A 26,702-nucleotide genomic window follows, 5' to 3' on the forward strand; every position below is an offset into this window, starting at 1 on the left:
AAAGATAAAGTGATCCATGCAACGGTCACCTCCAGGCTGGACTATTGTAACTCGCTCTATGCGGGCCTTCCCTTGCGGCTAATCCGGAAATTGAAGCTGGTCCAGAATGCAGCAGCCTGTCTTCTCGCAGGTGGTTCAGTTAGAGATCATATTACCCCCGTGTTGTGCTGCCTGCACTGGCTCCCAGTGGAGTTCCGGATTATCTTCAAGGTGTTGGTATTGACCTTTAAGGCCCTTTACAGCCTGGGGGCCTCATACCTGCAAGACCGCCTTACTCCATATGTCCCGAGTCGCTCTCTCCGTTCAGCAAAGGCGAATTCACTGGTGGTCCCTTATCCCTCTATGATGTGGCTAGCCTCCACCTGGGCCAGGGCTTTTACAGCCCTGGCCCCTGCCTGGTGGAACGCTGTTCCTCCAGCTGTTAGGGCCCTGCAGGACCTTGGGGAATTCCGCAGGGCCTGTAAAGCCGAGCTGTTCCACTGGGCTTTTGGGGAGGCTGGCTGCTGAGTCCGCCCCTCTCTGTTGCCCTATGTATCATCGGCTTATCTGAAAATCTGCCAGTCCCCTCCCGGGGTTTTACCCAACAACATCCATCTAATTTATTAATTATAGAAGGTAATTGCTGCTACTGTTTTTATTGTATTTATTGTTTTAATTGGGATTATTCGATTGTTTAAGTTGCAATGTATTGTGTCTGGTTGCCTGTAAACCGCCCTGAGCCCTTCGGGGGTAGGGCAGTCTAATAAATCGAATTATTATTATTATTATCATCATCATCATCATCATCATCATCATCATCAATAATAATAATAATAATAATAATAATAATAATAATAATAATAATAATAATAATAATAATAATAGAGCCATCTAGAGGGAAAGTGTTCTTACCATACATCAAGGGAACCACTGACCGCATAGGAAAACTGATGAAGAAGCATAACCTACAAACAATCTACAGACCCACTAAGAACATTCAACAAATGCTATGTTCAGCAAAGGATAAGAGGGATCCTCTGGCTACTGCAGGAGTCTACCGCATACCATGTAGCTGTGGACAAGTCTACATAGGAACTACCAAACGCAGCACTCCGACACGAATCAAAGAACATGAAAGGCACTGCAGACTATTTCAGCCAGAAAAATCAGCAATAGCAGAACACATAATAAACCAACCTGGACACAGAATATTATTTGAAAACACAGAAATTCTGGACCACTCTGACAACCACTACATCAAACTACACAGAGAAGCCATTGAAATCCACAAGCACATGGACAATTTCAACAGAAAGGAAGAAACCATGAAAATGAACAGAATTTGGCTGCCAGTTTTGAAAAACACTAGAGTCAAGACAGTGACTAATCAGCTCCACACAGGCACAGTATGACTACAGATAATCAAAGGGAACAAAGGCCAAACTACTTCTATTCAGATGCCTCACCTATTGACCTTACTATCTCTTTTGTTACTCACATGCTACACTTCATTGTTACTCACATGCCAGGCCACTCCTACTCAGATGCCCTCACCTATTGACCTTTACTCACAGGTATATATACTCCACTTGCTTTCCTTTCCAACTATCAGATCCTCTGAAGATGCCAGCCACAGATGCAGGAGAAACGTCAGGAGAGAATGCTGCTAGAACACGGCCATACAGCCTGGAAACCACACAGCACCCCATTATCCTCTTAGTTATGTGGGGGGGGGGGGAAGCAGAGCCTCTCAATTTCTAGGATAAGGGATAGAATCATAGTCATCCTTTTTTGAAGGCTCTTTGGAATGATGGTGTTTTTCCTCATCTAAGCAGAACAAAAAAAAATTGTTCTGTGGTTTCCTGCTGCAGGAAGGATTAGTAGCTATAACCCACCCCATTTACTAAGAAGACCCCCTCAGCTCAATGAAAGGTTTCCTGTGGGCTGCTGTCCAAAGTATCACAACTGCTATTCATTACAGAGGTGATTTTCTCAACTGTATCCAAGGAACATTCTTAACATTTATACAAATAGCATAATAAAATGTAAAATGAATGTACTACCCAAATTAGTAGTCTGCCATCAAGTGAATTATTGTGGGGAATTTATGCAAGAGGTGGGTAACAGGATATGTATGCCAGGATCCTTCTACAGGAGTTTAGACTTTTGAATAATGAGATCCATATTGACAACAGGTTTTTAATTGTTTCTCAGAACAATAATGAAAACTACTACAGTCATCTTAGATACTATTGAATGAGGTTTTGGACAAGGTATAGGGTGAAAAGCGAAAGCTGTTCATGACCAGTGTACCTACACTTGAAAGGAAAAGGTAAAGTCCGGGTGAGAGCTGCAGCAGCCCTAGCTTCCTACTTTATAGGGTAAAAATGTAGCTAAGTGATGCTGAATGATACTTAGTTTTCATGAGAGCAATAGCTGAGAGCCTTCATAAAAACAATATATTCTCTCTGTTATAAAATAAAAGACACATTAAGCAGCTGAGTGAATATTCTTTCCTGGGAAAGGATTTTTAAATGTCAGAAAGAAAAACTGCTGATAGTTTTCTATTTTAAAGGATAGGTATTTAATAGGGGGTATTACTAATTCTGTTTAAAAGAAAATATCTTACAAGAATACTGTAATATTGATGAGATTCTTACAGTGAAATAGACGTATAGGATATATAGCAATGTGTACCATTAAAAGTATGGGTGGGGTGATGTCAGCCCTCCTTAGCTATTAGGTGTGTCCTGTCTATTTTTCCTCTGATGTTGCCATGTGGGACCACACCTATCCTTGAGGGGTTTGTGTGTGTGTTATAGTCCTTATAACTGGCCCTAAGGATTATGGGAGTAGTCTGATCACTAACGCCTGTATTACAAAAAAACTAATTGGTGGAGCAAGACAGACAAAAGAGGGCCCAAGATTCACATCAGACTCCTACAAAATTGTTCTGCCATGTGATAACTCATCTGTGGTCCAGTTATTTTGGAAGAAAGACTAAGACCGTTTCCGCACGGGCGGAATATGGTGGCCTGGGGACGGCAAAAACGCTGTCCCCAGGCCGCCATTTGCACAGGGGGCGCAGCTGCATCGCAGCCGCGCCGCCCGACTGGCACCAAGCCGGCGTTTCCGGAGTGTGCTGGGAAGCGCACTTTCCCGGGAACGCCGGCTTCAAGGCGCCTCCCCCTCACTCCCTCCCTGCACTTACCTTGTCCCCGGGCCTCCGGCGCATCGCCGAGGCCTGGGGACACGCCCCCCTGCCCTGCGACGCTGGAGCAGGCGCGCAGGGCCGGGGGGGCGTGTCCTCAGGCCTCGGCGACGTGCCGGAGGCCCGGGGACATGCCGGGTCGGCCGGGTGACAGCGCTCTGTGGCGCCGTCGTCCCAGCTCTTTCTGGGACCGTCCATGCGGACGGTCCCAGCATCGTCGGGTCGGCGCAAAATGCGCCGACCCAGCCACTTCCGTCTCCGTGCGGAAACGGCCTAATTCTTTTCTGGGGTAAGAAATCCTTTTGGGGGGTTTGTTATCCCTGAAGTTCTCAAAATATGACAAGACAGTCAAAGAAGAACAAAAAAGTCAAACAACCATTTTTCTACTGTTAAAGCATACACAGAACTTACCTTCCATAAAACATATGAAAGAAACAGAAGCAAAAGAACTCCAACTATTGAACCAAATCCAATAAACAACATTTTAACACTCCATTTTGCTTTGCGGTTGTGCAATCCTTCCAGAATGACCTGCAGAAAATGAAGTACAACAAATATGACATAAACAACCAAGAATTAAAAGATTGTTCTGAGGGAGGTGTGTACATTCTTCATCCAACCATGAGTAAGCCTTGTATGGAAGGCAACTGTGCCACAAAATGCAAGTATCAATTGGAATGGATACAATCAGTTATAATACTGCTCTTCCCAGCAAGTGTGTTTCGATTGGAAGCCAAGATTAACACCAAAGGAGGGGACAGTCTGTGATGCATCCCAGATCCACTTGGAACTTTGGCTGTGATTACCACAAATGCAGTCTAGAAAAAACAGATGGCTAGATTGTTGGAGGACACAGTATTGATCACAGCTGCAACCATATATCTCTGGTTCTATGAGAAAATTGCTTCTAATTACAAACGTACTGGAATCTGATGGATAACCTGGGTATCTTGACAAAAACTAAATTGTGCCATGGAGTATGTTAAGTATGATAGGATTGTTACTGTACAGTTATGACTATACATTGATTAATTTCTAGACAGAAAAAGGCACTCAGTGTGCAATTCTTCTCTGCAAATAGTAAATAGCTCTGTTATGACGGATTACCAAAACCTGCCACTCACCAGCTGTGACCATTTGAAGCTGAAGATCTTGTATCTAACTATTCAGATTTGCCTGATATGCAGTACTTCTAAACACTGCTCTTTTCTAATTAAGCATGGTTTAAGAATACTTACATATGCAGTTTGCTTGTCTTTGTGTAGTTCAATAACTTTAGGATTCTGACCCGATGAAACTTTGCCTCTCACTTCAAATTTAAGTGCTGAAGCTGCATCCTGTTTTTAAAAGGAATATTACAATCTTTAATAACAAATGCTGCAAGGCGGATCAAAAGAAAGATACCATGGAAAGGAAACCATGGAAAACAAAATGGAAGTTATAAATTTACTCAAGAGAAAGTTGGGAATCCAATTAACTTTAAGCACTTTTTGTGAATTTTTCGACCCTTTGATTTCTGCTACATGCATTTCAGCTTCTGCAGCTGAAGTCAGTCAGACTTAAAATTGGACAGGGTCTGGGCAAGGATCCTGATTCTCAGATACAAGCGTTTGTAAACCTCAAGGTGATCAAAATATTCCTTACCTCATTTAGCAGTGATGGGGTGGCTTCTAGATAGACATGAACAGTTGCTTCTTTCCCACTTTCCAAGTCTCCAAAGTTGCAAAGTATTTGCAAGCACAGTGGGTCATTTTTCATACAGTACTGAAGACAGAAAACATCATATACTACTAAGACATTGTTTTCTTTAAAGAGAGAAAATCATGAACTGTTCTCATGCAGTATGATTGGTTCAAGGAAAAACCACCACAGTTTCCAAGACCCGGTGAATAAAACTTCAGGCCATAGTTTGGTCTAGTTGCATTGTGTTTTCTGTTATTGCTGCTACTAACATTTATTCAGGGACAACAACAAACTAAATGTCATGCACACCGTTGGGTTGCTATGCTCCAACAGAGCAGCCAATGCATTTGAACCTGCACTGGATTCTTGAATTTGCTTGACATATTTGTGGAAGTTCTATACTCTGAGGGAAAAACTAGTTTCAGTCAAGTTCCTTGAAAAAGTTCTCCAGTACTACCCCATCTAAACTGCCCTGTTCAGTCGATTCTTCCTTCCCACAGCTGTTTCCACCCTGCCCATATGACATCCCATCCTATGCCTTTCCCAAGTCTCCTCTGGTTTCCAGGGGCTGCTGTTTGGAGGGCACAGTGGGGTGTTGTGAAGAAATTACTCCACATGCAGAGCTGAACTCATGGATTTCTGGATCCAAGCCCATATATCTAATAAAATCAGGGTTTTTTTTAGAAGTTCTGAAACAAATGATCAAATACATCAAAGAGATTACCAATAACCTCTTGTCAGGCTTTGTAAGGAAAGTAATCAGATCCTTCAGTATGTTTTCATTTTTCTCCGGCAAGATGCATTCTCTATCATTTTTGTAGACACATTTTCCAACCGTTGTCTAAAAATGAGCAAGATCACAATTATCATTGGATTTAGAATACTAATAATATGGCACACTTCTGAATCTGTCATACTCCACCATTGGAAACAAACTGTTACTTAGAAGTAAGACAGTGGCCAATTACGCACAATGTGCTTACTGTGTGATGGGGCAAATGTTTTAAGCCCTGCTTTCACATTCCATTCTCTCAAGCACAACTTTTAATTTGCTTCACCACCAGAGCAAGGAAATTGGCCAGTGAACACAGCTTTATTTGTTATATTTTTATTTGTTATATTTATATACCGCCCTCCCCGAAGGCTCTGAAGATCTTTGCCCCGAAGATCTTCCCTCCACCCACAGCCAGCCTTCCCTTTCCCTCACGCCGCTTTGTACACCTTCCCCTTCGTCCCCCTTCCATTGTCAGCTGCTTCAAATAACAGAAGCTCACTCACACAACACCAACCTCTAATTCTCTTGATATTTCAAGATATTGATACAAAGAGCTTAGAAATAACAAGCCTCTGTCTTCTAGTGACAGCAGCATCAGCAGCTGTGTTGTGTGGAGGGAAGGGGAGGGGGAGAGAATATCTGCTCTAGGACAGTCCCTTTCATTAGCAGCTTGTGGTCCAGGCTTTGGCTCATTCATTGAGGGGAGGAGGATTACTTTTGGAAGAGCACTATCATTATAAGTGCAGCTTAAAGGGTTAAGCCAGCAGTTTTGACTACCAGGTGTAATGAGATCTGTGCCTTCAAGAATCACTTGATGAGCAGAGTTAAGAAAACCAGGCCTGGATTGCTCTCTGCAGAAAAACTTTGGGGAAAGGAGGGAGTGCCTCCTTGTGTTTAAACAGAGAAATATGAGGCGAACCTTCTGCAAGCCCACTACATAGAGAAGAATCCAAAGGTAATTGTGCAATGCGTAACGGGCCATATACAACAATATTAAAATGAAGTATTTCTTTGGGCTGGGATATTCAATTCTTAAGCATTGGCCAAAATTAACTAACACTTGGGGGGAAGGGGAAAAGCTGGACTAACATCTAAGCCTCATCCATAGTTTTATTTCATTCCTTCTTTTTTTACCTTACTGTTGCACTGCAGAAAACCAGATTTTCAAATGATCCAGCTTTCATGGGCAAGTCCTGCTAACAGGATGGAGATATCTCACGGTAAAGAGAGGTTGCCCAAGTGTTTTACTTTTTCCTGAGACCATGTGATCACACCATTGTAATGCATAGATCAGACTGACAATGATACCTCACTTGAAACACTATATGACCACGAACAAACTAGTCATACCTGAACATCAAAAATGTTGAACAGCCGGATGTCTTTTGGTATAATAGAATTGGGTATCTGTATCTCCAAGGCCACATCAGGAGCCAGACTTAGGCCAGGATTACTGACCTGAGAAGTAAAATAAGCCACGGTCAGGATAAGGCTGAAGCTCATTCAAAATTTCAGGAGAAGTTGGACATCAGGGGCCACAGTCAGTCAAGCCTTAGTAACATTCAGGCTGGGCTAACAAATTCTGTGTGAGGCACAGGCCAGCCACATGAAGCACACAATTCCCATCTGGTGCCAATTATATTGGCCATCAGAGTACTTCAAGGTCCAAAGAGTGCTGGTGATAACCTTTAAAATACAAGAAAAGCTTGGGTCCAAGGTACTTGGAGAACATCTGCCTCTGAAGCAAGCCTGAGATTTATTGTAAAAACAGTCAGGCCATTTCTGCATGGCCAGAGGCAATAGCTTCCCACCAGCGACGATAGAGTGATGCGGCTGCCAGCAGAAGGTAAGGACGCGTTTGGGGCCGGGGAGGGGAGGGGAATATGTGGCTGTGCGGAGTTTGCTCCATTTGTGCGGAGTTTGTTCCGTTTGTGCGAACGGCCCCAGAGCCTGCATCGGCATGATTAATGCCAATGCAGGCTCTCTCCCTTGGCTGTGCAGAAACAGCCATTTGTTTCAAAGTTTGTTTTGTTTGGATATTTTAAAATCCACCTCAAGTATTTGTTTTGTTTGCTTCTCTTTCATTTTTTATTGCACATTACTTAATAAGACAGCTTAATACAATGAAAACAGAGCAGAAATACAACATGATTATTTTTTTAAGTAAACTAATTTTGTGAATGGTCATAAGCCCACCAAGAATATGCCTGAATACACACATCTTGTGGTCAGTGGTTGGATTCTCAATGATCTATTACACTACTTCACAACACAGAAAATCTTATACACATTTCTGTTTCTTAATTTTGAATACCCTCTTGCACGCATGGACAGCAAAACTATATGGTATTTGAAGATCAAAAAACTATACAAAGTGAGTCTTCTTCACTGAACCACTGTGAATAAATAATTATATTGTGGAAATTATAAGTGGATTTCAGTGCCCACAATGTGTGTCAATATTTATTGATATTGATAGCTGCTTGATAAAAAAATGCATTTCCATATGAAGTATCGAAGTGAAGCGCAATGATTGTCCTATTTACTTATAATTTATTTCTCCAAATCCAAATCCAAAACCTTTATTAGGCATAAAACCAGTGCCAAGAATTTCAAATACAATAAAAAGATCATTATTGCTCAACTTGCAGTACACAGAGCAAAAACATAGCAATAGCTTCAGATAATTTATTTCTCAAGGAAACAGGGCACAGGAAATATTTCCCCTAACAAACCACACTTACATGGAAAGTAAAGTTGATCATTTCTTTCATGCAAGTAACCGCTACATTTTCTTCACTAGGTCCATAAACAAATGACATTGGAGATACAAGCCTAAAAACAGGTTTTCCGAAAGAAAGGATAGAAAATACAGTTTGACGTTTTGTATAATATAAGGCCATTTAGTTCTGCTTTCTTCAAATGATACCCATTCGAGTTCTAAAATCTAAATATTTAGTGTTACACTGCAATAGAAATACATTTGATTCCAGGACAGTCTGATTCTATAACAGAAGACGTGCTTAACAGAATTTGCCTCTCCTGCCTTTTAAAACCCCTCTCTCCTTCCTTATTGATTATTTGTAGCTTCAACTGTGCATCATTATCCATATCTAACAAATGCCACTATCCATGCTCCCTGCTGACAACTTCAAAGCTCAGAAACCAGAACAACTTAACTAATAAGTGTCTTGCATATTTCAACTGGAAACTACTTTTTAAAATAGATGTTAAAAAAATTCTGTCCTTCACAGTCTCATCCAAAGACTTGGGGTAGGGGAGGGTTGGAAGGTGTGGCTTTGGGTGGGGGGAGGGTGGAAAGTTGAGGCTTGGGGGTGAGGGAAGGGTTGGAAGGTGAGTATAGGGGTAGGGAGAGTTGGAAGGTCAGTATTGGAATGGGGGAGTGTTGGAAGGTGATTATTGGGGGGGGCAGATAAAATTATTTTTAAAAAATAATGTTCAGAATAACAAAAATGGGAGTTTATACAGTTAAGTAGTTAACATCCAAATGCCTTCCCTAAACAAAGATAGATGTGTACCATCAACTTAAAAAACAAGAGCAATTAACATTTGTTTTTTAAATATACAATTCTAACAGCCTCAAAATCCTATCACTCTGCAGATATTAGCATTGGAGCAAAGTCTGGAATTCCACATTTGGAATATTAACTTCCCCAGCAAGTTTTGGTTTATTACAAGCCAAGCCCAACTAGAACGTGGATTCAGACATACCCTAGCTGAAACTCAATCCAAAACCAGCTGTTTCAGATCAGTGTGGGACTATCTGAAATAACCCAAAACACTTCTGAAATATACTTTCCAGAATTTTGAGAGTATTTTGGGGGAGATGCAGGAGCTGGGATGGAGGAGCTGCATCCAGCTCTTAGCCTATTCTATTCTATATTCTATTCTACTTCTTACTTGGTCCTATCCCAGCCAAGACCAGGCTCAGGGTGATTTACACATATCAATTTAAAACATTTAGACAATCACATTTAATAATTTAAAACCAGAATTAAAACCTAAACAATAAAAGATGGTAATACAACAATATCCAATGAACCCTTAAGCTTATCAACTATCTCCAACTCCCCACACCTTACTTCTAAATTGTGTGGATGGGGAGTAACCACACACTGTGTAACAGCTGAGATGGCTTATTCTCTCCTTCCCTTCCCCGTTTCTGCTGCATTTTAAAGATTACACCTTTTTTTTAAAAAATGGGGTATTTTTTTTAAAGGACAATTTTTAGAAGCTGAAATCATGCCCTTAAAAAAAACCCCTGTAATAAAATGATTTTTTAAAAAAGTGTTCACTTCAAGCCACAAACTTGTTGGGAACTTAGGCTCAGCTCAGTTAGCTTTGCTCCAGGCCTTCTTATCACCTAAGTGTCTCCCTACCTTTTCTTGCAGAAGTATAACTGACAGCAGCAGCGATTATAAGCACTGCTGCCCAGCTCTTCAGGAGACAGTAGATGCACTGGGAGCAAAGCCCCAGCAAATGTCATTTCTCATTATAAATATTCAAGAGCCCTGGACAATTGCAATTCCCAGGCAGGGGCGTAGCTACAGAAAATGGCTCCTGGGCCAAGCACTGAAATTACACCTCCCCTTGGACTCCACTGCTCCAGCATGGCCTCCACAGTGGGGCAGTGAAGTCTAGGGGAGGGTGCCAAGCCACCCCAGTTGTATTAACAGGAAGGGAGGAAGGGGGAGAGAGAGAAAAGAAAGAAAGAAAGAAAGAAAGAAAGAAAGAAAGAAAGAAAGAAAGAAAGAAAGAAAGAAAGAAAGAAAGAAAGAAAGAAAGAAAGAAAGAAAGAAAGAAAGATTCTCTGCCTGGACTTTGCCACCCCAGCTAGGTTTTTGCAGTCCTTCCTCACTGAGGACGTCCTGTAGAAGCTGTGCTGGGGTGATGCAGCAGAGGCCATGGAGGCAGGGGGGTGCCGAGCAGAGCAACCTTCCACAAACCCAGTGCAGACTCCACAGTTCCTCCTCACTGAGGGAAGACTCTGGAGGCCACACTGGGGTGGTGGGGGAGGTGCCAGAGTCTGAGAAAGGGAATCCTCAGCCTGAGGATCCCTCCACCTGTACTCTGCCTCCCTTGTGCGGCCTCCACAACCCTCCCTAACTGAGGGCTGTGAAAAATGTGCTATGAAAGGGCTGTGGAAGTCGTGATGGGGGGAAGTGCAGTGGAGTCTGGGGAGGGTGCCAAGCTCAACTATGCTAATTTGACCCTAAACTGCATCAGGCCCCAATCACATGTTTCAGGCAACCAAATTACAGTTTGAGCCCTGAATAGATCGCCCAAGTGTAATAGATCTATCCAGGGGTCTGCAACCTGCGGCTCTCCAGATGTTCATGGACTACAAATCCCATCAGCCGCTGCCAGCATGGCCAATTGGGGCTGATGGGAATTGTAGTCCATGAACATCTGGAGAGCCGCACGTTGCAGACCCCTTCTATACATTGTTTTTCAATCCATAAACAGTTTACATCCATTTAGAAATTCAACACTCAACTTACCCATGACCATTCAGCTCCACCTCATACTTCTGAGGCAAAATTAAATTTAGGCTGTTATCCAACAATATGTCCCCATCTTCTTCATTTTCACTAAGGAAGGAAAGAAACATTACAAAGTTACTCCTGTATGCAATACCGATAGTTCTTTATTAGGCAACCATTCCTCAACTGTACATTCTAGTGCATTCCAGCCCGAGCACTCTCAAGCCCCCCCCCCCCCCAATTTAGGGAAGAAGCATTTTATGATAATACCTCATGAGGTTTTTATTTAGTCTGTAAAAATGGATTCACCAAAATAGTTCTTCTTTAATTTAGTGGGGCCTCTGCACATGGTGCAATACAGCATGCTTTCTCGCATCATTAATACTTCTCCTAATTCCCCAGCCTGACTTTTAAATGTAGGGACAATATTAGTCTAAGATTGTAATCTGCATCAAACAACATTTACCAGGTTGCATTAATGCTGATGATGAGGTCATCTCCTGCCCTTGTAAGTGAACTCGCATCCAGCAGAAAACTAAAGTCCAGCTGTGGAATAAAGGCAACATTTTAGGTACAGATTAATTAATTAACTTTATTTATAACCCTCCTTTCTCGCTGGAACTTACAGGTAGTTCATAAAATTTAGAAAACCATTCTGTATCTGTAAGATATCCACAGTACATTGCAATAGGACTAGGATTACATAACTGTAGGGAAGACAAGCCCTATCCTGGATAGTCAAGACTAGTCTGATCTCATCAGATATTGAAAACTAAGCAGGTTTGGCCTTGGTTTGGATGGGAGGCCACCAAGGAATACCAGGGTCTCTCTGCAGAGGCAATCAATGGCAAGCCACCTCTGAATGTCCTGAAATGGCAATCAATGGCAAACCACCTTGAAATGGCAGTCAGAGGCAGTCAACGGCAAACCACCTTGAAAACCCCACCAGGGGTTACCAAAAGTCAGATGTGACTTGATGGCAAAAGGAAATAAGAGGGGATAGACAATGCAAACAAAAAAAACCTGTCTAAAGCATGACATACTTTGTTTAAAATGTGGGTTATCAATGCAGTAAAAGCAAAGTAATACATACAAATAAGCCCTACAATAACTACAATTCCTATTATAAAAGTCACCCCCATTAAATTGCAGTTCGAATCTCATTATACACCTGCCCTATGTGCTAATCACGCAAAAGAAAGATGAGAATAAGCCGCAGCTGTAAAAACATACATAAAGCTATTCATCCTATTAGACCAGGGGTAGGGAACCTGCGGCTCGAGAGCCACATGCGGCTCTTCTGCCCTTGCACTGTGGCTCCACGAGCCGAGCCGCCGGCCCCATCCTTGCCCGCCCTGCAGGCAGCAGGGCAGGCGCATCCATGCGCTTCTCAGAATGAGCAGAGTAAAAGGTAAAAACCCCCCATATATATAGCAGTGATGGTGAACCTTTTTGAGACCGAGTGCCCAAACTGCAACCCAAAACCCACTTATTTATCGCAAATTGCCAACATGGCAATTTAACCTGAATACTGAGGTTTTCGTTTAGAAAAAATGGTTGGCTCCAAGGCGTGCGTTACTTGGGAGTAAGATTGGTGGTAGTTGTTGGCTTTGCTTTGAAGCAACCGTGCAACTCTTCCAACGGGTGAATCACGACCCTAGGAGGGTTTACTCAGAAGCAAGCCCCATTGCCAGCAACCGAGCTTACTGCCAGGTAAAGGATCACGCTTTAGTTCTTTGCATGAAAATCAGTGGGGTTTAACAGCACTTAACAGGGTTACCTACACTGCTTCCCCAAAACTAGGTCTTAGGTTTAATGCTAATAATTGAGCCCAGCTGCCCAGGCTAGCCTAAATGGGGGGGGGGGGGAACCCCTTTAAATACTGAGAGGGGGTTCCCCTCTGTTTGGACGTGCCCACAGAGAGGGCTCTGGACGTGCCCACAGAGAGGGCTCTGAGTGCCACCTCTGGCACCCGTGCCATAGGTTCGCCCCCACTGATATATAGTGTTATCTTTATTTTAAATGTCAAAAATTATTTGCGGCTCCAAGTGTTTTCTTTTCCCGTGGAAAACGGGTCCAAATGGCTCTTTGAGTGTTAAAGGTTCCCTACCCCTGTATTAGACTATAGGTGTGTTCTTGGACATAAAGTGAAACTTAAAACAGTAAATGAAGAAAGTTGTTTTCAAAGGAGTTCTTTGTTTTACCTTTGACAGGTGATCTACATATAAATATCCAACACTGCAGTCAAGTCTCACGGCATGAATTTCCTTTTCTGAGACTTCACAATGTATCTGCTTTTCTTCCTAGGATAATAAATGAACAATGTCTAAATCAGCTGACAGAAAGAAAAAATGGAACATTTCACAAATTTACACATATTTTTAAAATCATATTCACATATGAGTATGCAACAATTTGCCACTTTTACTTGATTTGGATGCAGTATTCTCAGGGGTGTATCTACAGAAAATGGTGCCCAGGTCAAGTATTGAAATTGTGCTCCCCACCGCTCTGCCCAAATCTGACAGGTCTTCCCCATCTTGGAAGATCAGCTCTACAGCGGCCAAGTCTACCCATGCCTTTCACCTGCAGGTTAACCAGCTCTTTGGAAGGTTGGACTACCAACCATTAAGAATTGGTAGACCTGGCCCCATTGCTTCTTAATGGCAGGTAGACCAGCCCTCTGAGTGCTGGCGGCTTCTTGCTTTGCAAAGGAGCAGCCTGGGTACCCGTAAGCAAGTAGCACCCAGGTCTCATACCCCGGCTTGTCTCCCCCTAAATACACCAGTGAGTGTTCTTTAGACTTTCTTGGAATTATTCTACTTGCTTCCCCATGTTCTCCTTTATGGGTTGGTACTTTAGATATTTACATTATTAAGTATGATCTCTGTACTTCAAAAAAGAAATAATGGCTAGACCAGGAATCCCCACCCTATTTTAGCCTGGGGACACCTTTGGAATTCTGACATAGGATGACAGGTGGAACCACACCAGATAGAGCCAACCAAAAACATGTCAGAAAGTGAGGTTATGAAGGATAATAATATGACCTGTATATTTCAGATAGAACCTCTGTCTTAGGATCCCTTTCAAAATGAATATATTGTTTAATGCCTGTGGATTATGTCCATTTTTTGCAAATATGTCAGGACCCTGAGGTGGGTCACAGGACTCCCATTTCTAGATTGTAAGATCTTGTAGAATCGTAATTTGCTACTTTTGGAAGAACTTGCTCTTAGTACAGTAGAACCTCGAAAATCGGTGCCTTCGACAGTCGTCGATTTCAGAAATCGACAATTGGCAGGCGCCAATTTCCGCCATCTAAAATCGTCTGCCGCCTCGATTTTTGGCGGCCACCAAGGTACGCAAATGCCGTTGCGCGTACGCAAATGGCGTTGCACATGCGCAAATGGCGTACCTCGAAATACGCCATTTTCATAAATCGCCGATAATCTCCGGACGGATTAGCAGTGATTTTCAAGGTTCGACTGTATATGTAAAACAAGGGCATCATGGTCTTCTCTGCATGCTTAATGAGAGGGGCAGTAGAATGGCAAAGTGGGATCAGTGAGCAGAAGAAAAGATTCTTTTTAAGCAGAAGCAGGGCTCTTCTCCCTCCTGTCATATGATTACATCAGTTACTTCCTGTCATGTGACTGTCACCTACAGGTTAAGTAGGGTTACCAATATTACAACTGATCTCCAGACAACTAAGAACAGTTTCCCTGGAGAACATGGCTGCTTTGGAGGGTGGACTCTATGGCATTATACCCTACCAAGGTCTTTCCCCTCCCCAAATACCTGCCGTCCCCAGGCTCCACTCCCAAAATCTCCAGGTATTTTTCAACCCAGAGCTGGCAATCCTAGGGTTAAAGGTAAGCCCTGTAAAAAGTTGAAAATTTCAAACCATTTTTATTAAGTTGCCGATGGCTCACCACTTCCCCCCCCTGAAAATTCAGTCCTGTCACCCTTTATTTTTTATAAAATCTACAGTAAGATGGGGGAGGGGAGAAAATATACACTCAGATTCTTACCAGCTCTAGAATTTTGATGAAATAAAGACCTTTAGGGAGTTGGATGTGGAGGGCAGTTTGATAGGCATCGTCACCCGCATTGTGCAAGGTGACATTTAACATCAACGTTTTCATACTCCCAACTGCAAGATAAGATTTCTTTTCGTGTGGCCTGTAGGAAATGTGAATATGTTTAAAATTTATGTTCAAAATTTAAGCAACCAGTAATTGATTTCTGGGAGAGCCAGAATTTGCTCCCAACCTAAGTATAACAATGAACAACCCCTCATGGAACAATTCAGCAGCCTAAGGTGATCATTAGTTTGCTCTCATTGAGAACCATGTTCTAAATCAGTGGTTCTCAACCTGGGGGGTCAGGACCCCTTTGAGGGTCGAACGACCCTTTCACAGGGGTCGCCTAAGACTCTCTGCACCAGTGTTCTCCATCTGTAAAATGGATAAATGTTAGGGTTGGGGGCAGTGGTGGGATCTAAAAATTTTAATAACAGGTTCCGATGGTGGTGGGATTTAAACAGTGGCACCGCCGCACACATGCACCTCCAGTCCCTATTGGACAGGGAGGTTGCTTTAGTAACCCCTTCTCGGCACTCAGAAAAAATTAGTAACCACTTCTAGAGAAGTGGTGAGAACTGGTTGGATCCCACCTCTGGTTGGGGGTCACCACGACATGAAGAACTGTATTAAAGGGTCACGGCATTAGGAAGGTTGAGAACCACTGTTCTAAATTAAAGAACCACATTCTCCGTTTTTCAGGAGGTACAAAAACAGTTACATTCCATTACTTTATGATCTTGTTTATATAGGCACTTGGTAAACTGGCCACCCAAGCTCACATACATGATCAAACTATCTCATGTGGGCACTCTCACTCTAAGATAACTGTCTCTTACCATCTTGCCAAGTTGTAAGGAAGTCATCACCACACATCAAATGCAAACATTTGGTAGAACAGTTGTCTGTATCCATTTACCCAGCCCATACGAACAACTATAAAATTCTGGGATAAACACTCTCGACTCCAATGTGGCCTGATTATCTGGAACACCCCGCAAAAAGGCAAGTTGGATTTTTGCCAAACATCCAGTGCAAATATCTAGCAATATTGTCATCTGTGCGAGCTACTGTCCTGGCAAAGAATAAATAGATTTTATCATTTCCCTTCTGATCAGGAATGTACTGGTAATCTACACTCTGCGGAGTATAGAAGTTGGGCCCAGGGTCTCTTTGATATTTCCTGTGTAACAGTGAAACATAAGTTTCAGGTTTTCCTACTACATACAGTGCCCAATTTGGATCATGACTGTGGCACCTATGGAGGGGCTTCAGCCCCCCCCCCCCCACCGCACATATATTCCATTTTCCTGACCCAAAATGATCTTGGGGGAGGCACTATTTGTCCTGTTGTAAAAACTCATAAGTGTACGTACATGTGGCTTTCCCTGAATCAGGAAAGCTGTCTGGGGGAACTGAGGAGAACCTGAAATTCACATGATTCTGAAATATAATGGACAAACTTTAATTCAATTAATGTTATGTTTTAAAGATAAACTCAAGGAATTAGATATGTTATTTGTTATAATGACTTATTCAATTAGTTATTTAATAATACATGAATGGCTAGTGATAACTTGGAAGATGTAGTTAATCAACATTTGATTTTTTAATTGTGCTATAACAATATTAAAATTTAATTTTAAGGTAAAGCACAAGCTTAATTTTTTATATAAGGAATTAGATATTTATTGCCAATTAATAATCTGATTAAGTATTTTTTCCACATATTTAAGGTGTATTATAGTTGCAAGCAAATCTGTAATTGCATTCTTTTCATATTTATGTAAATGATTGTTACTCTTTTTTCTCCTTATTCCATAATGTTTATACTCAAAAATTCACAATATATAATGTTGTATTAAATTTAATGTAATTTTTTTATTGTTAAATAATAATTAAAAAGAGGGGCTGTGCAATTCCCCCCTCCCCGAAAAGGTGGGCCAATCGGTATATTCTGTGAAGAGTGAATTTGTCTTACTCTCTCCTCATTACTTGGTAGGGCTACTTGAATGACTAAAGTTGGTTACATGTACAATAGTATGGTAAACAGACAACTGGTAAGCAATTTCGGTAGTCGTCATCTCTTGGCCCAGATCGTGCCTCTATTTTTGGCTGGGATCCTTTGGGAAAATATGCTTTCTTCACCTATTCACATTACTTTAAAACGTTACTAAGCACATCGATGTTTAATGATGCTTCTGTGTCACCTTGTGCAGCTCCAAACCCTGCTCTTCGATTTCTGTCAAGGTTAATATAAAACAGGACCCGTGCACATGAGTGAACATGTCTATCTTATGTTCCACCCGGTGCTCTCTAATCACGTTAACAAGCAAAGGTACCTGAGAGGATTCAAAAGTAAACTTCAGTTTGACATTAAAGTTTAATTAAGACTTGCAGAAGAGCCGCCTGGAAATAGACATTTATCAAATATTCTGGCTTGAGCCCAACACATTAGTCACTGAACACCCCGGGGAGAGAAATTGGCACTTAGACATGCAGCAGAAGGTAAAAAACACTGCATAAGAAGCTCAGTCCCAAATTCAAGAGAGAAACACAAGTGTGAACATTTCAGTCGCTGAACGTTCTAGAGTTCTTTTTTTCGCATCTAAATAATTGGTGTTCTCTTTCCTGCTGTACGTTTTGCTTCATTAACATGAAACAAAAAAGAAGGTAACCCCAAAGTGAAGTTTGTACATGCATATGATAAAATCACAAGGTACATATTTGGGAGTGAGAGAATGAAGTGCGGAGAACTAGTAGTTTTATGGCTTATTATTATTCATTAATCAAATGCAGAATATCTATATAAAATAAATACATCAAATGACAGCCTAAACTAAGGCTAAGGCAAACTGCAAAGTCCTATCAGATCCAGAGAAATGACATGAAGTTGGGGAGAAGCGGGAAAGGGAAACTGCAGAAACTACCAATTTAGTCTGGATCCAAGCCCGATACGTGAGACTCCGGAAAGAGCAGCTGCCAATCAGAACAGATAATCCTGACCTTGCTAGGCCAGTCGTCTCACTATAATATAGCTTCATGTGTTCATATATTTATGTGGAGCAACCACATACTGCATTAGAAAGCAATAAATTTAACAGGCCAATTCTATGAGCAGGGAGCAAATGGGGTCTGGGAGCCAGTGCAGGGCCATGCTGGTGCGTTTGCCCACCCGCTGGTGTAACTGGCATTTATGCCAGCAGGAAGGCCAAACTGGGAGGCAGGCGGGTGCCATGAAATTTGGTGGTCTCCAACCCAGAAGAGTGTCCGGCCCTCAGAGATGTGTCAGCATACAAGAAGATGCTGGCGCAGCTGAGGATGTTCAAGGGCGTAGCCGACATTAGTTGGCTTCCACCAGGCTTCAGAGCCAGGAACACCTTTAGTATAGCCTTCAGACTTATGCCACCCAAAAGGATGGTATAAGTCTGTTTTGGGCTATGGAGGGCTTTCAGGAAGCTGGGGAGTTTCTGGCTGCTGCCTCCCTGCACTACTTGGAAGCCCTCTGGAGGTGGCACGGCAGTAGTGCCATTCTCGGCCGCCTGAGCCCTGTGGATTGAAAGAGTATTAAGCAGACTGTGACTTCAAAGGATCGACAAGGAATGTAACTCAGTGATCCCCAGGATGCTCCCCCATCAATGTATTTTCTGGTACATACTTGCTTGTTCCCCAAAGATAAGACCCAAATCCTGGATTTCCTTGGAGCCAGGAGCTGCTTGAGAAGACTCCAAAAGGCTTCATTTTTGTGCCTGCGGGGAACATCCAATTGGAAACAGCTTCCTCCATCATAAGAGGATGTTTGGTTTGAAATGTCACAACATTTGTTGAACTTCCCAACATTTTGTGATTAGTGCTCCCCAACCAGGGGCTTAGCTACAGAAAATGGTGCCCAAGCACTGAAATTGTCCGCCCCGGCCCCCGCCCCGGCCCTCCAAGACTCTGCTGCCCAAGCATGGCCTCCACAGTGGGGCAGTGGAGACTTGGGAAGAGGGAGGGGGGTGCTGAGCCATCCTAGTTGTGTTAAGTGGAAGCTAGCTAGCAAGCTGTGGGAACAATGGGTAGAAGGAAGAGAAAGAAAGAAAGAAAGAAAGAAAGAAAGAAAGAAAGAAAGAAAGAAAGAAAGAAAGAAAGAAAGAAAGAAAGAAAGAAAGAAAGAAAGAAAGAAAGAAAGAAAGAAAGAAAGAAAGAAAGAAAGAAAGAAAGAAAGGCAGGCAGGCAGGCAGGCAGGCAGGCAGGCAGGCAGGCAGGCAGGCAGGCAAAAAGAAGACAAGAAGAAAGGCAGAAAAAAAGGCAAATCAACGAAAGATAGAAACAAACAAACTAACTAATTGTGGGAAGAATTAAAGGAAGAGGAAGAAAGGAAGAGAAAGTCAGAAAGACAAAGACAGGCTGAAAGACAAAAGACTCACAACCTGCTCTCAAAATTCCAAACATGCCCACAGGATCAAACTTTGTGGCCCGTGGAGTGCCTGCTTAGGACTGCTCTGGACTTTATTGCATTTTAAAAACAACATATTTCCTGATCATTTTTGTTCTACTGGAACAAAATGCATCTAGTTCCACCTATTTTTGAAGGTAGCTGGTAATCAGTTTGTGTAAACTCATATTCTGATCAAGAATCAGTGTATCTACCTTTTTCATGAGAAACAAGGCATACTACACTTACTTTGGAAGTCCGAGGTTTCCAGAAACCCGCAAGTCAGCAGAACAATTTTCTTGAGTGCAAAATCTTGCAAAAACAAACTGAAAGTAAAAAAAAAATATTTGTGTTTAAATACAATACGGTATAAGGGATTGGATCCAACAACTTCCTTCCTCTAAGCAAAGAGCCTTTCCTCTGCCGAACAAGAATTCTTCTGCCAGACACTTCTTACTTAATGGAAGAGAGTAGTTGGACTCAATATAATATCAGTAGTCTCTGAAACAGCTTCTTTCACCGGGAAGTTCACAACACTTCCTTCAAATTGTATATCTTGAGCCACTCTCTGATAAATTACTTCCTTTCTGTTTCTGATTCCTTCACTTACATGAAGGAAATTATTTTTCCATTCCTGTTACCACAATACAAACACAGAAGGAATAAAATCCCTTTTATTAGGACCACCCCCACCCCGCACACACACTTTATGGCAACCCCATAGTTTCAAGACAGGAAACATTCTAAAGTAGTTTGTCATTGCCTGCCTCACTGAAATGTCCCTGGGTCTCTTTGATGGTATCCCATCCAAATATTCTGCTTAGCTTCCAAGATCTGACAAAATTGGGCTGTCCAGGTTAGGGTACCAAACAAGAAAACCTAGCACAAGGTGCCAGCTTTAAAGTTCTTCAAAACTGTTTGTCAGGTGATTAAAGGGCATATGCAATTAAAGGTTGAACTGAATTGAATTGATTAAAGGGAGATGCCGCAGATCATGAACTTAAGGCTCATGTAAGCATCCTGTGTAGCTATGACAAGTTTTGCTGCTTAGTCTGAATTGCAATCCATTGCTTAGTTTCTTCCCTTCAAACTAGAATCTCAGATACTGACTTCTTGCTTTACAATCATGGTTTGGAGACAAGGGACAAATTATACCCTGTGAGACAGACAAAATGCCGAACATTGGCTTGCCATACATGTGGAAGTGATAAATTTCTGAGCAGTGTGCAACAAAGGAAGAAGTGTGCAAGACTGAGGATTTCTAAGATTCATGACTGTATAGCAGAGCCGTAGCGAGGGGGAACTGCGCCTGGGGCACATGTGTGCCCTGCACCCTGTCATGCACGCCCCCACCTTGCCCTGGAACGCCCCCAGAACAGCCATGCACTGGCAAGTGCCCGGTGCAAGATGCTTCCTGGGCGCTACGCCACTGCTGTATAGTTTTGTCTATATGTGAGAATGCAACATCTCTCATTGGTGGAACTGGCTGTGGCAAGTTCCAGATTCTTACCAAAAGCGCCAAAAGAAAAACGAAAAAGAGAGAGGGAATCCTCTATGTAACAATTTCAACCAGCTTCTTAAAGAAGCGCTTATCAAAACAAAAGAGCATCAACATCCACTGCATTAATGACAAACAAGAGTTTGCAGTGGCCTGCTTTGGACTAACCAGGGATGCTCAGACATTTGCAGGTCTGGCTCCTGACCCATTTGCCAGCCACAAACAAGGACCTGATTTTCCATGACCAGTTCTATAGTTCACCACCCATTCGTAGCTGTTCAGCATAATGCTCCACTGTATTCCTTCTTATACATGAAGTTCGTTATGACTGGCTTTTCGCACATACACACTCTCACACACCCACATCCTTTCGCACATACACACTCTCACTTTCCTCACACGCTCACATCCTTTCCAATGGTTCAAACTGACAAACCTAGGCCCCTTCCGCACATGCAGAATAATGCACTTTCAATCCACTTTCACAATTGTTTGCAAGTGGATTTTGCTATTCTGCACAGTAAAATCCAGCAGCAAAGTGCATTGAAAGTGGACTGGAAGGGCATTATTCTCCATGTGCAGAAGGGACCCTAGTCACAAATCAGTCACAAATCACACAGATCAGTCATAAATGCTGTATTTGAAGAAACCTTTTCCCTGCAGTGTTTGTCTACGTAGTCCTTAATGATGTTAATGGCTGCCAATTGGTCTGAATTGGCAGCGTCTTTGCACATTCACCGTTTCGTAAAACCCCCACATGACCCTGTTTGGCTGCAGGTCATACCAATTCTGCATGACCAAACATCAGCTCACGTCTAACACATTTCAAACAAGGTAAGTTCAACTGACCAATACATTCATGGCATAATTTGCAGCATTCCTCGACTCAACAGGCTTCAGACAAAAAAAGGTCTAACTCTAAAATCCCATGATGAGTAGGGAATGATCACAACTTCGTGTTGAATGCTTTCTGCAGAGTTGCATAATGTTTACGTAACTACTGGGTGATGAAAAATCCAAAGGCCCTATAAAATTAAATGATTTCCAAAACAGAATGGTAAGACTGGGAAAGAAAAGCTAAGCTGCTTTGCCACTAAACTGGGAAGCTAGCAAAGACAAAATTTTCATTTGACATTTTGCTGCAGTAGGCTTGTAGCTAGTAAGAAGCTTCGCGAGATGAAGAAACAAATCCATTTGACCTTTCATCACAAAAAACATTTGTCCGGGAAAACATTTATTAATTTAGAAAGGGTTATTATCTTCTTATCTCCACTCTCAGTACTGAAAAACCTACGATTAGAAAAGTTGTCCTGATCTAGACACCACTGCAAGCAGCAGATGGGTGCATATAAATATATATTCTTATTAAGTCTGGAGGGCTACTTAAGGTTTCCTTTGGAGTACAACAAGCAATTACTCCAGAGTTCATATTCCCTGAAAATAAGACAGGGTCTTATATTAATTTTTGAACCAAAGGATGAATTAGGGCTTATTTTCGGAGTAGGGCTTATTTTAGGGGAAATACGGTACCTTCACAATTCATTAAGGCAGGCTCTCGGCAGCTTTCCCGTCAGGTGAGATGCAAGCTGCATCCTCATTGGCAGGGAGTACCTTGCTGGATCAGACCATCCTGATCTGTAACTACCGGTAGGGCTTATTTTTGGAGTAGGGCTTATATTTTAAGCATCCTCCAAAAATCCTGAAAAATCATGATAGGGCTTTTTTTCGGGGAAACACAGTATCCACATTTTCTCCACTTCTGACCCTTTTGAAACCATCTTATCTGGGCTTGGCATATTTCACAAGGAATCAAAGTGTGTCATCTCAGTAGCCTCACACATATGATTTCCTTAGTAACAGCAGGGTTTGTGATCAGTGAAGAAATAGTGCTAAGCACTCATATTCTTGGACAGATTCATAACTGGGAAAACTTAGAATGGCCCCGAGAAGCTGTTGCATATCAATCCAGTTCTCTCTCACACACATGGGCGAACAAAGCTTTAGAAGGTTCCAATTACCTTTATTCCAATAATTTCAAATCAGGAAAAGAAGAAGAAGAAAAGGAGGAGTTTGGATTTATACCCTGCCTTTCTTTCCTGTAAGGAGACTCAAGGCAGCTTACAGACTCCTTCCCTTCCTCTCCCCACAACAGACACCTTGTGAGGTAGGTGGGGCTGACAGACTTCCAACAAACTGTGATTGGCCCAAGGTCACTCAGCAGGAATGTAGGAGTCAGGAAACAAATCTGGTTCACCAGATAAGAGTCAGCCACTCGGGTGGAGGAGTGGGGAACCAGGCCCGGTTTTCCAGATTGGAGTCCATCTGTTCTTGACCATTACAACACTCTGGCTTTGCAAAATATATGAAGATTAGGGTAGTCCATGTGAGGCTGCTATATTGTTTTTCCCTGCTGTGTTGATGGTTAGTTAGTTAGTTAGTTAGTTCGTTTGTTTATTCATTAATTATATTTCTATACCGCCCTCCCCTGAAGGGCTCAGGGCGGTGAACAGAAATAGAGCACATAAATCAAAAGCTAAAATCAATTAAATATTAGTTAATTTTTGGCTCTATATAAAATAACCCCATCCCATTAAAACGCAGCATTATTAAAATCAACATAATAGATGGCGCCTACTATCAAGTCTCCTAAAACAAAAGGGGGAGGGGGACAGCAGGATCCACTGATGTTCTAAGTTATTGATCCTCTCCTGGTCAACTCTTTTAATCCTACTGATTCGTGTGTAGGAGCAGAGAAACAAAACCAGTTCACCGGACGAGAGTCCACCACTCATGTGGAGGAGCAGGGAATCAAACCTGGTCCTCCAGATCAGAGTCCACCACTCTTAACCACTACACCATGCTGCCTCTCCAGTAAGAAAACAAAAATCTGTGAGAAAAAATTCTGACTTTGCAGGGCGGATGGAAGGTTTGGCTATTATAATGGAGAGGGTGTATGTAGTTTCACAAATGTGAGTAGTCCACAGTCTTACCTTGCTGTGCACAACATTGTCTTCTTTTCTTTGCTGAAGGACAGGCTGGAGGGGTGGGAGTTCATCGGCACTTTTTCTTTTCAGAACATGATGTCCGAGGTGATAAGTGGCTTCCACACGTATAGGAGTCAGGATATCCCTTACATCTTTCTATGAAAATTGGAAAGCTTACGAGTGAGTTATTTAGAAAATATGAAAACACAGGCTCTCTCAAGTCAGAATTTGAAGGTAAACAGGAAATTACCATGGGCATAAGAACAGACGTCTGCTAGATCAGACCAGTACATCATCTAGTTTAGCATCCTGTGGCCCCTTCTGCACTTGCAGAATAATGCACTTTCAATCCACTTTCACAATTGTTTGCAAATGGATTTTGCTGTTCTGCACAGTAAAATCCAACTGCAAAGTGCATTGAAAATTGACTGAAAGTGCATTATTCTGCATGTGCAGAAGGGGCCTTTGACCAACCAATTGCACTGGTGGATGGCCAACAAGAAGGGAATAATAGCTAAGGCTGTCCTGGAATGTTGCCTCTTTGGGGTTTCAAAGGTTTGCTGACCCTGTATATGGAGTTCCCTTTAGTCCCCATGACTAATAGTCATTAATGGACCTCTCTTGTATGATTCCACCACCCAACTGCAGATCCACTCAACACACATCTTAAGTGCTGCACCCAGCGATACATTTTTCCTTTAATTCTCATTACAAAATTAGCACAGGGGCAAGCAGCTACAGACAAAAGCTTACAACACAAATGGAGCCACGGTGGCAAAGCGCCAGATTTGCATACAGAAAGCTCTGACTCTATTCCAATCTCAGCCTCAGTAAAAGGATCTCAAGCAGAAGGTAGAAGAAGAATTTGGATTTATAGCTCCCTACATCTCACCAGCGCGGTGTCGTGGTTAAGAGCAGGTGCACTCTAATCTGGAGAACCAGGTTTGATTCCCCGCTCCGCCACTTGAGCTGTGGAGGCTTATCTGGCGAACCAGATTAGCTTGTGCACTCCAACACATGCCAGCTGGGTGACCTTGGGCTAGTCACAGTTCTTCAGAGCTCTCTCAGCCCCACCCACCTCACAGGGTGTCTGTTGGGGGGAGGAGGAAAAGGAGATTGTAAGCCCCTTTGAGTCTCCTTACAGGAGAGAACGGGGGGATATAAATCCAAACTACTCCTCCCCCTCCCCTTCCTATAAGGAGACTCAAGGTGGCTTCCAAACTCCTTTCCCTTCCTCTCCCTGCAACAGACACTTTATGGGAAATCTGGAAAACAAACCTGGTTCACCAGATAAGAGTCTGCTGCTCATGTGGAGGAGTGGGGAATCAAACCCGGTTTGCCAGTTTAGAGTCCATCTGCTCTTAACTGCTACACCATGCTGGCTCTCATCAGGAAAGACCATTGTCTGCTTGAGACCACAGAAGATCATTACCAGTCAAAGTAGACCATACTAAGCTAGAGATACCAATGATCCAATCTGATCACAGACAGTTTCATATGCTCATCTATTCTCATGATTTCTCCAATTTAATCTACTGTTTGGACATTGCACATTAGTATTTCAAAGTCTCAAAGGCTTTTACACGCACATCAGGTTCTGTACTCTAAAAATGCACATGAAAGAACCTGTACATTTAAAATATGCATAAAAATATTGCTTCTGTAGTCAGGAGTGATCTCCTAATACAGCCTTCCACATTTTCTTCAAAAATGAATAAGAGGAAAAGAGCTAATAAAATATCTTATATGACAATGCGGACATGAGAGGTTTGCAGGGTGGTGTATTGTCAAAGGCTTTCACAACCAGAATCAACTGCCTGTTGTTGGTTTTCTCACTGTACCATGGAGAGAAACCCATCTTACTGTTACATGCCTCTGAAGATGCCAGGCCCAGACGCGGGTGAAACAGAAGCTAAAACCACCAGGCCATGGCTACATAGCCTGGAAAATCCACAACAGCCAGTTTGCAGCGCAGTCTTAAGCAGAGTTGATTTCGAAGGCTTTCAGGGCCAGAATCACTGTGGCGTTATGTAGTTTCCAGGCTGTATGGCTGTGTTCTAGTAGCATTTTCTCCTGATGATTCGCTTGCATCTGTGGCTGGCATCTTCAGAGGATCCTCTGAAGATGCCAGCCACAGATGCAGGTGAAATGTCAGGAGAAAATGCTACTAGAACATGGCCGTACAGTCCGGAAACCACACAACACCTCAGAGTTGATTCCAATTGCCCTAAAAGGGTGTACTTAGGATTTTATTGTTAATAGTCCAGTTTTTAAAGCCTACATTTAGAGCCATGTTTAAAGACCATTTAGTGTTCCTGGATTTATGGGCATTTTAAACAGAGATTAAAAGACCACCTGTGTTAAAAAGTCTCACAGGGTGATAATATCTGACATAAATTAGTTCTTGAATGAGCACTAAAGCTGATTCCCCATTTCCCCTGTTCTGATTATATTTAAGATATCATTGCCGAGATGCATCAGAATGAAGAAAAGTAACTGTCTCCTTCGGAATCCCTGCAGTATGTCAGAATAAGTAAATTAGAAATGAGTCTATTCAGTTTCCTTT

At 42.4% G+C, this 26,702-nt stretch overlaps 1 protein-coding gene across 2 annotated transcripts in view; it reads right to left on the bottom strand.

Annotated features, from left to right (window-relative positions):
• The window catches only part of ITGA4 (integrin subunit alpha 4), a 72,532-nt gene that overhangs the window by 2,112 nt on the left and 43,718 nt on the right, over nucleotides 1-26,702 (bottom strand). The window contains exons 16-27 of one of the 2 annotated variants that reach the window (XM_048484015.1): nucleotides 24,143-24,292; nucleotides 19,904-19,980; nucleotides 15,187-15,337; nucleotides 13,357-13,455; nucleotides 11,619-11,698; nucleotides 11,171-11,260; nucleotides 8,393-8,483; nucleotides 6,999-7,106; nucleotides 5,598-5,714; nucleotides 4,835-4,954; nucleotides 4,429-4,527; nucleotides 3,602-3,721 (exon numbers count right to left, since the gene is read on the bottom strand). In XM_048484015.1, coding sequence (XP_048339972.1) covers nucleotides 3,602-3,721; nucleotides 4,429-4,527; nucleotides 4,835-4,954; nucleotides 5,598-5,714; nucleotides 6,999-7,106; nucleotides 8,393-8,483; nucleotides 11,171-11,260; nucleotides 11,619-11,698; nucleotides 13,357-13,455; nucleotides 15,187-15,337; nucleotides 19,904-19,980; nucleotides 24,143-24,292 — 1,302 coding nt within the window. Of the gene's footprint in view, nucleotides 1-3,601; nucleotides 3,722-4,428; nucleotides 4,528-4,834; nucleotides 4,955-5,597; nucleotides 5,715-6,998; nucleotides 7,107-8,392; nucleotides 8,484-11,170; nucleotides 11,261-11,618; nucleotides 11,699-13,356; nucleotides 13,456-15,186; nucleotides 15,338-19,903; nucleotides 19,981-24,142; nucleotides 24,293-26,702 lie in introns of those variants that run through there. The other variant, XM_048484017.1, reaches the window with a different exon arrangement.

The sequence above is a fragment of the Sphaerodactylus townsendi genome, linkage group LG02 (genome assembly GCF_021028975.2).
Source record: "Sphaerodactylus townsendi isolate TG3544 linkage group LG02, MPM_Stown_v2.3, whole genome shotgun sequence".
Taxonomy (NCBI): domain Eukaryota; kingdom Metazoa; phylum Chordata; class Lepidosauria; order Squamata; family Sphaerodactylidae; genus Sphaerodactylus; species Sphaerodactylus townsendi.